The sequence below is a fragment of the Haemaphysalis longicornis genome, unplaced genomic scaffold (assembly GCF_048455015.1).
Source record: "Haemaphysalis longicornis isolate Haplotype H1 unplaced genomic scaffold, Haemaphysalis longicornis Haplotype H1 scaffold_3, whole genome shotgun sequence".
Taxonomy (NCBI): Eukaryota; Metazoa; Arthropoda; class Arachnida; order Ixodida; family Ixodidae; genus Haemaphysalis; species Haemaphysalis longicornis.
The window spans coordinates 189,359,463-189,369,403 of record NW_027526335.1 but is presented as its reverse complement, the minus strand read 5'-3'; the positions used below and the strand labels follow the sequence as shown (position 1 = coordinate 189,369,403).

At 49.8% G+C, this 9,941-nt stretch overlaps 1 protein-coding gene across 2 annotated transcripts in view; it reads right to left on the bottom strand.

The window, feature by feature from the left end:
• Positions 1–1,356: 1,356 nt before the first annotated feature.
• The window catches only part of LOC144175898 (uncharacterized), a 41,079-nt gene continuing 32,494 nt past the window's right edge, over positions 1,357–9,941 (bottom strand). The window contains exons 6-7 of one of the 2 annotated variants that reach the window (XM_077704962.1): positions 7,251–7,610; positions 1,357–3,161 (exon numbers count right to left, since the gene is read on the bottom strand). In XM_077704962.1, the coding sequence (XP_077561088.1) occupies positions 2,136–3,161; positions 7,251–7,610 (1,386 nt within the window). In that variant the 3' untranslated portion in view covers positions 1,357–2,135. Of the gene's footprint in view, positions 3,162–6,773; positions 7,611–9,941 lie in introns of both variants that reach the window. The other variant, XM_077704961.1, reaches the window with a different exon arrangement.

Sequence of the window (9,941 nt, the reverse complement as noted above, 5' to 3'; positions counted from 1 at the left end):
CTGGAAACGATTCCCTATTGCTGTTGCCAAGTATTTCTGTGAAAGCAACTGCGTTTCTACCGTAAGCAACAAGGTTACGTGGCGCAGCCCCTCAGCATTTTTTTTTTAGGGGCGAGAGACAAGCCAAGAACGACCTGATAGGAAGAAGAGGCCACCTGAAAGGTTCTTCCTCTGTGATTTAATAGCTCAACGTGCTGCGAATGTCGTAATACACCGAAGGGCTCGCCGCGGAAGTGCGCGCCTGGGGATTACAAGGTGACTACTTGTGAGCTCGCCAAGAGTTTTACCGCTCGACATTGTTGCCCGAAACTTCAGAGTCCCCAGAAACCAGGAGTCCAAACAGACAACAACGGCGACCACGCGTGTCCGGAAAGGCCCATCTTCCTCGTGGAAGGCATAACCGTGGTTGAAGGATACGTGGTCGAGAAGAAACTAGGCTTCAAGAGACACAAGAAGCAACACGGCTATCGTCCAGAGGTCACTGGTTGCAGACGGCTGTCTGAGCGGGGGGACCAGCCAAGTGCTTCTTATGGATGGCACAGTCCAGAGCCTGCAGGAGGCGGTAATCCACATTGACGCGCCCTACTTTAGCGGAGGAATAACCGCTGCCTGCATGGACAAGACTATTTACAGTCTAGTCCTCGGCAATATCCCAGGTGTGAGTGCGCCTCGGAATCAAAATTCATGCCGGGACGAGAGCGGCACCGGATTCAACAAGCCAGGGAAAGCTAAGGCTGCCCAACTATACACGTCTAAGACAACCCTTAGTTTCGGCCGTCGCCAAAGTGAAGAGCTACCTTGCGCATTCAAAAGTGACAGCAATAGGATGCTTCGACGTCTCCAAGGATCAACTCGCAAAGAAACAGTGCAAGCATGGCACCCTGAAATGTTGTTTCAGAAATATGCACACACTTTTCCTCGTGGAACGGCAACCGCTGCACTTTCTTTCACGACGCCAACATTGCGTTCCTGCAATATGAATTCACATTCCTCAGGGAATGGCACCCGCTGGACTGTCTTTAAAGAAGCCAACGTTTCATACCGCCAATGTGAATTCGCGACCGGACGAACGGTCAAACTAGTTGTCCCTAAACCCTACCAGGATGACATCCTTATTGCGGCTCGTGAGAACGTCAGACACGGTCATCAAGGTGTTCGAAGAACAAGGTACCATGTTCTGGAGAACTTCTATTGGCCCGGTCCTCGAGGTGATGCAGAACGCTTTGTCAGGCCTTGGGAGGGCAGTCCACCAGTCAGGACCGACGAGAAAATGTCGGAGAGCACTTCGACAAGTAGGATGCGAAGACACCTTCCACCATGTTGCTCACGCTAGCCCCCAGTTCCCCGTGAGGCTGCAGACACTGTAGCCGTGAGTGAAACCGTCCAGATTTAATGAGCTAAAGCGTGTCAATAACTTTGCAGTGAGCTTGATTATATAGTCCGACGAGTTTCCTGTGGAGCATAGGAAAGGGACAGCGCAGAGTGCTGCCAGTTAGGTTAATTGAGTTTAGCCAGCTAGCCTTTCAAAACGCCTGTGCAAGAAAATGTTTCGATTTGTGTGTTGCGTTTGTTCACCTGTTGAGTGATAGAGTTCACGAGTGTCTGCTCTGTGACTTTCTCGATTTAGAGACTTCTGTGGAGGACATTACTCTTTTTGCTATTTTAGTGCTCCCTCCTCTTCGAAATCATCAAGCAAGAGACATCCAAACGCAAAGTGTCACAAAAACAGTGACTAACAGCAACAGTGTCTCACTTGTAACCGCGATAACTCAATGTCCAATACATCAGCCACAACACTTGTTTATCCTGCAGGGCAAAATCCAAGACAATTTAATCATAAGTATGACAAAAACACATTGCCACAATCAAAAGGTTACTGTTCACACATGCTTCTGAAGCAGTCGTCCAGGCAGCGCAAGCTCGTTGCACAGAATGCCATTAACAATGCGGTATTCGGCACGTGTGGTTTGCAGGTACCTCTTTCGTAGGTCTGTAGGAGAAGGACTCACTGGCACAAATTGCTGTGTGGCAAAAATACTATTTGCTGATTGAAAGCTGCCATTTGCAAATTAAACTTCGCAAAAGCTGTGGCAACCTATAGAGAGGCCACTCTATTAGATAAATAACAGTGCTTCTTAGCTGGACTTACTGCCACTGAAAACACTTGTCACATACTGCACTTCACAGATTGGATTGGGAAAGTGCATTTCAATGAGAGTTATGCGCGGTGGAGCACCGGATGCACCGTTTCCATCAGAGGGGCCGACACCTCCATGAGTTACATATGACACGGCTTTGGATGCGTTGCCTGTATCAGGCAGGCAGATGTTAGAGCTTGTTGAGCATGACACAGCATTAGATGCATCGTTTGCAGCCAAGAAGCACACATTTGTATTGGTTAAGTTTGGCGTGACTTTGTAGGCATCGCTTGCATCAGGCAGGCAGACATTTGTATCGTTTGAGTTCGACACAACTTGAGGTGCATTATTTCCACTAGGGAGACCGGCGTTTGTGTCCATTACATGCGACACGGCATTAGATGGATCGTTAGCATCAGAGAGCAAAGTATCAGCATCCGTTTTGCATGACACAGCAGTAGATGTGTGGTACACATGACTGACGTCGGCATCTGCTGAGCGTGGCACAGCATCCGACGCACAGTTTGCACCAGAGGGGCAGATTTCAGTGTCCATAACGTGTGACACAACATCAGACACATCGTTCGCAGGATTAGAGAGAGAAACACCAGCATCCGGTAAGTGGGACACAGCACAAGACTCGTCGTTCGCATCAGAGAAATACATTTCAGTGTCGGTCAAGTGTGACGCAGCATTAGACGTATCGCTTGCATCGGAGACGCAGGAGTTGGAATCTGTCAAGCCTGACACGGCATCGAACGCCCAAGTGCCGTCTAAGCGCTTCAGGTTGGTTCGCAGCACCCTCCTCGGCCTCTTGATGGTTGGCGCAGACCTGCGACGCTTTTCCAAGGACGACGAGGCGCCGACTCGCAGAAACAAGTTGTACGCTGCGCTGCTAGTGTCCACTCCTTTGAGATCCGCGATGATCCTGTCCAGGAGGGTCAGGTATCCTGGGCAGTTCTTGGCTAGCTCGTGGGCCTTCCTCAGACGCGACGCAAAGACCCGATACTTTTTCTCCTGTGCCTGCGAGAGAGACATGTCGCTAAAGTGCCAAGCAATCACAAGCTGTTATCACCAACACATAAATGTTGAAAGGGCCACAAAGGCAAAATACCACTTCATTTATTCTGAAAGAACTGGCCTTCAGCATCCAACTCAGCTCCTTTTTAGCCACGAAAGATGTTTTGTTAGACCGAAACACACACAAAGCACAGCAAAATTTTCAAATTTCACAGTACAGTGATGAACTGTATTTTCTGGTGTATAAGTCGCGGTTTTTTCCAGAAATTTTTGTTGTGCGTCTTATTCACCAGTGTGATTTATGTATGGAATAAATCCGGTACGAGGTGGCCATGCATGGTTCGTGCTTGAAAAGGTGCTGCGTGATGTCGGCGCACGTGAAGAGACGCAGCTCTATGGTCTAAATGAAAGAATTATTTGTTAGCGAGTCAGAGGATGAAGGCTTTGATGGGTTTGCCTGAATGCCGTCTGCAAGTAGATGCCATCTGTGTGTATCAATAAACCATTTTGAGAGTTTACTTCTGTCTAGACTTCTGACAGTAGATGCACGTGTCTTGACTGCTTACCGGGGGATGCGTTCAGAGGCGGCGGCCGCCACAACTGTGTACTTTTTGCCGCACTTTCTAACGAACTGATCCTCTATGAGTTTACCTGATTAACAAGTGTGTTTTGTACACCGACATGTCTTATACACCGATGCTACTTATATACGCTTTTTTTTTCCAGAAAATCTGTCATTTTGAGGGGGGTGCGACTTATAGACTGGAAAATACGGCAGTACGGGAACGGGTGACATACTATGGGCCAGTACTAAAAGCATAGTTATCAGTGCATCAACGCATGTTACTATTTACGTGATACGATCACAAGAGTCAGAAGGCGCCCCTACAATCGCCAGTCGGTTTAGGTCGGCGGATGCCAATTGCACAAACAAGATCCTGTGACGTCACAACAGAGAAACAAGCGGAAAGAGGCTGGGGCGTCGCCACTGCTTCATGCGTTTTCTTTAACACAGTCCAACCCACTTATACCAATACTGGGTATAACAATATATTGGATATAACAACTAACTTTCATGGCACCATGAACCAAAACAAACTGCTATTACAATGGTCATTATTTCTTACTATTGGTTATAACAACTGAGCCTGACGGTATGAACTTACGTTAGATATGGCATTTGGAGACCTGTTTGTGACCAGGCATGACCTGAAGCAATAAATAAGTTGTGGAATCACCCGTCTTTCCAACCCTAAGAAAAGGTTTGTGCCTTTTATGTAGCCATGCTATACCTGAAGAAAGAGGCCTCCTGAATCTTATCTCCTGCTGTCAGCTGGCCCAGAAAATGAGAGAGGCGGGGAGCAGCTCTTCACCACTGTCCAGATTAAAATAAAGCTACAGCGGGGTAGAGGGGCTCCTACAGCGGGGTAGAGGGGCTCCTCTAGTCTAAAGTTGATTACCAATGCTAGAAAGGCAGAAAGCAATGCCAAGGGACATGCAATTTGTCAATTGTTTAAAAAGGAAGAAAACAACGTCACGGATTTGATGCGGAGACATCTTCCTTTGGGAAAGACGGCGGTCTTTCCTGGGAACCCTGTGGAGACGATTGGCACACACATGGCGAAGTCTGGGTGGTCAGCCGTGCAGTTTCATTTCTGTTTAGCAAATACTATTAGGTGAAACACCACTAAATTTTCTGCCCAACCCTGCTACTATAACAATTACTGGTTATACCAATGCCTTTTTTGTGGCACTTCAATTTTGTTATAAGTTGGCTAGACTGTATCTCGATTATTTGTTTGAAGTTTGCGGTAAAATTAGATATCAAAAAAGCAGACTTTTAAAACAACCAAACTTGTATTTTGTCTTCATGGCCCCTTTCAACGGGCGCCAAGGGTCACATTACCTTTTTGTGTTTTTAACTAAAAGCTCACGTGGTTTGAAAAAGATGGTGGTCTTTCCTGCCGGTTGCATTAATTCTGCCAGCCACCCCGCTGTGTAGCCCGCACGACCATCCAGCTACTTACAACAGCAGAACCTCGATTATACGACTTTCTCGGGACCATGAAAAAGCGTCGTAAAATGCGGGCGCCGTAAAATCTGAACAACAATTACACCCACGAATGCAGTTTTGTGTGACGGATTTTCAAGAAACTTCAATGTGAACTACAAACTAATACTTTTCAGGTTTTGGAAACCTAAATTACTAAAAAAAAAAGGTAAATGCGAGAACAATATTGAAGTACAGGTGCCAATCACGCAGTATTAAAAGAACCCTTCAACCACAGTCCACTGCCACAATTCCCGTCAGTCGGCACGAATCATGGCACACGCGATCACGACAAACACGTGCGAAAGCATCAGCCCGTCAGCGTAAGCTCGTTGGCGATTCACTGCTGAGTAGGCGAAATGAACACCTGCTGCACGCTGCCCCGACGACTGCTGTGCAACAAGAGGAGACACCAGCCAGAAGACGGGGAAAGTGATTGGGCAGAGGATTGGGTGGCTGGTGGAAGGGAGAGGAACAAAAGATGAGACCAAGAAGAAAGCTATGCAGGACAGAATCAAAAAATTGAACTCAAGGTCCGCGAAACAGGCCCGCGGCACTTTTATCTCGTCCGCCGGTGGGTCGCGCGCTTCCCATGGGTCATCAGATAATGCAGGACAGGCTTAAATCGCGTCAAACAACCTAGGTTTTTAACGCATTGCTTCTACGGGGACTTCACCGGGACTCGACTAGTCCGTCGTAAAGCCCGGGCTATCATAAACCCTGGGGAAATATAACTGGGGTTTCACTGTATTTTAACAGCGGAATTGTTGTATTAGCCATAGGTTCACCGTTGCAGGAAAAAATACCAAGAAAATGCCGAGCACTCGTGAGTGTGTGCTCGTGGTGACCACTGAGCATCTCCGCCACACGCAGTGGCTTTAGCAAGAAAAAAAACTGGTAAAAACTCCAAAGAGCGAGAAAATGGTGAGTGCTAGTGAGCGCGTGCCGCGCAGTGACTGCCGAGTCCCCAGTTCGCGCAATGGCTTTAACAAAAAAAAAAAAAAAGAAACTCCATCGGTGTTGTCAAAAGCTACCACGCATGTAAAAAAAAAACTACAGCGCTAATGCTAAAGGAAACGACACCCACACAACATCTTTCTTCTTAAACACAGCATCGCGGTGAACCCGCCGTGTCTTCGCAGTGGGAAATTCCATGGTGGAAAGAACAGAGGAACACAAAAAAAAGACTACGCAGACAATCAAAGGCAAACACGAACTGAATACGAAGCGGTGGCTACGCGATCAGCAGTCAAGTGGCCTTCTTGAAACGTCAATGGCGATACGGCGTCACAGTTTCTGAGTCGTACTCGATTGTAACGCGCGTGTGATTTTGGGACCTATTTTTCCAGAAAAAAGGTGCGCGTTAGATTCGAGAAAATACGGTAATTCAGTATAAAAATGCCCTGAAAGGCGCACACGACGCTTTTGAGGAGGTCCTCCGCAAAAAGGAAGACGGAAGATTCCCTCACTGTCGCCCCAATAAGATGATCAATAAACATCCAAAGCCCGGCCGGCCGTACAACTGCGACTGCTTCCACTCGAGGAAAGCCAGAAAAGCCCCTCACCTCAAGAACCGGGTTACCCCCTTGTGGGCGGTGGCCCGAACTGCCTTTCACCTCTGGCATCTGAGTATCACTGACACAAGAGCGACCGCCGTGGTCACCGCAATTGTCCGCATTCCCATCGGCAGCACCAGCGGCAGCAACCTTCCCCACAGCATCTGTCCTGTTGGGACTCTGTGCCACGGAGGACATCAGAAAAAACGTCGGCGGCAGAGACTTCTCCCCCAAGGCAAGCTTGGCCACAAGCTGACAGTCCCTGAGAGTGAGCTCCGGAGCTCGGGGGAAGTGGTCGCCTCCAAAGTCCTTGAGCACCGTGATCTGGTGCTGGCAAAAGGCGCCCTGGCTGCCCGACCAACAGGTGCAGAAACCGAGCTCGGGATGCACCTCACACTCGGTCCTGCCGTACCTGTTCCTGAAGCTGAAGGCCCTCTCGCTCTCCAGCGGCAGAATGCTGCCCCCCCGACACAGCGCGCCACACACCTCGCCTCCCCTCAACAGCTTCTCGTAGGTGGTCTCGCACATCGCCTCGCGGGGATCGATGTGCCGCAGCAGCCTCGCCTCGAGGTACGTCTCCAACTCCGTGATGACGAAGTCGATGAGCACCACGGCATTCCACGCCACCACCTGGCCGAGGAGAATGTCCTTGAGCACTCTCACGGAAGCTTCCGAGTAGTCGATCGACGCCTGATCCAGTGTTGTCACGCCGGCGTGGCATGCCAGCGACCAGTCTTCCTCAGACGTGACGAAGTCGTTGATTCGTTCCATGTACGCGTCGTGCACATCGCACTCTGCCTCTTCCGTAGCCCGTGCAAGCTCCTCCTCTCCCCTGGCCTTCAGGATCTGAAAGGAAGGAAAGAACGAGATAGAGTAGTACCTTTGCAAAGTAATCATCATCAGCAGCAGCAGCAGCGTATCTGCGTCCACTTCAGGGCAAAGGCCTCTCCCACAGACCTCCAATTACCCCAGTCCTGTGCTAACTGCGACCAATTTATCCCTGCAAACTTCTTGACCTCATCTGCCCACTAACTTTCTGCCGCACCCTGCCACGCTCGCCTTCTCTAGGGATCCACTCTGTTACCTGGACACTGAAGTGAATTTTTCAAGTTCTAGTTTTTGCTTGCGCTGCGTAGACTGGCTCAAATGAACACACTTTTCATTGTTTATCCGGGCGATAAGGCGGTATTTATTTTATAAAGCCTGAAAGAAAAAAGCTATCATGTGCAGTTTGTGGCGGCTGCGCCAACTAACCGCAGTGACGCGAGGTAATGGTGCTATGTGATTGGACGATGTCCAAGATTAGCATTCAAACAAGTTTCGGTTTCAGTTCTGTGAAACAACATGCTTGGCATCCGCCGTTATCATTGTATGGGCATTCTCGATATCTCAGTAATCGCCATACCGCGCTTCTGTCATGTTGTCGGCTGTAAAATGCCTCAGATCAGCCTAGCAGGACAGCTTGGAATCATAGCAATCACTAGCCGAGGCCTACGCAGTGGACGAACGCCCTTCACGTCACCGCAGACGCTCACATTCCATGCACTTTTCCCCAATCTTTGGAGCTTGCCTCACGCATGCCTGTATTGTAAGAAGTATGTTCGCAACCAGGCCAAGGGTCTGCTGATTCTGGCCTGTGTTCACTGCCTGCATGCAGTCGGTACTTATGGCAACAGCACGCCAACGAGAACTCGCTAGTGCGTCAGGGTCAGTCTGCACGCGTTCTGCAAACTCACTCGAGCAGCAATGAACGTTACGGCCGAAAAATGGTGAATTCAATGTAAAAAACATCAGCCGAAAACAAAGAAATCAACATACAAAAAGAAAAGTATGTACCCTCGGGGATTCGAACTTGCGACTTGCAAAATAACATACCTAGCGCTCCAGACCACTCGGCCACGAGTCAACGCTGCCGGGTGTGTGAAATATAAGGTATATAATGTATAACCAGTTTACATTTTAAATGCGAATGCATTTCTTAGTCGGGGGTTGTCTTGCTCCGTCGGCGTGGTGCGCCTGCATTCCTCCAGCGCGAGCGCACGTGAGCGTGCGCCTCTTAGTCCTGCATTTCTTAGTCGGGGGTTGTCGTGGTCCGTCGGCGTGCGCCCGCAGGTGTTATCTCTCCGCGCTCCTCCTCGCCCCTAGCAACAGCTGTGGCGCGCCTAGCAACCGGAGCAGGTGGTAGCTCGGGCGGGAGTAGCGGAGGGCAAGGGAGAGGAGGAGCGCGCTCGGGCGTGTGAGGGCGCTCGCATCGCGGAGCTCAGGCGGAGTAGCGGAGAGTGAGTGGAGAGGAGGAGCGCGCTCGGGCGTGTGAGGGCACTTGCATCGCGGAGCTCGGCGGGAGAGAGAGCTCGCGCGCGGGGCGGGCGTGTTGCGCGGGTCTCTCGCTCCTCTCCGCGTACCCTCTCTCTGCTCGCTGCGCTCGGAAAACGTATATAAATGCAGTGGAGCGCACGCCTCTCTCCGTTACTGCTTGCCGCAGCGCACTCATAGGTGCACCCAATGCATTCGCATTTCCGCACGATCCCCTTCGGGGAGGTGGGGGGAATTCTTTTATTTAGTTTTAGCGTTACGAGCAGCTTAGATGACTGTTTTGCACTTGTGGAGTAAGCGTCCCCCAAATTTCCAGAATGTGTCATGTCTAGCAATTGCATTTCTTAGATGGAAAAGCGTTTGCAGGTGTGCGGACGTGCTGCTGACCGCTGTGCTTGTTCACCCATCGCAAAAAAGTGCTTCCTGCTCCCTAGTTTATGCTGTACGGTAAAAGTTTCAGTTGATTTTATTTCCTTAGCACCTATATTGACTTCACTGACTCTTCTCCCGCCTTCAAGTGGCCTTAGATTTTCCTACTAGCGTACCAGTCAGCGAAGCGTCGCATGTGCGCTTGTGCAGCGCTTGTGCGGAGCAACCTTGTCTTGGAGCTTGATACAGTGTACAAACTAACAAACTAAAGAAAGGCCCGTTCTTCCATTCACAAACGTGTTGTAGCTTAGTTTCAACTGAGTAAACGAATTGCGACGACCCGTCGGCGGCCGGCGGACTAAACGCTGGGCCGAATGACTCTGTCGGAAGGTCGGCGAGCCGTGTAGTAGTGCAGTCAAGCCAAGTCATCTCCTCCTGACTTCACATGAACACAGAAAATGGGCGAGGATTCAGAGAGGAGGACAGCATTTTCGA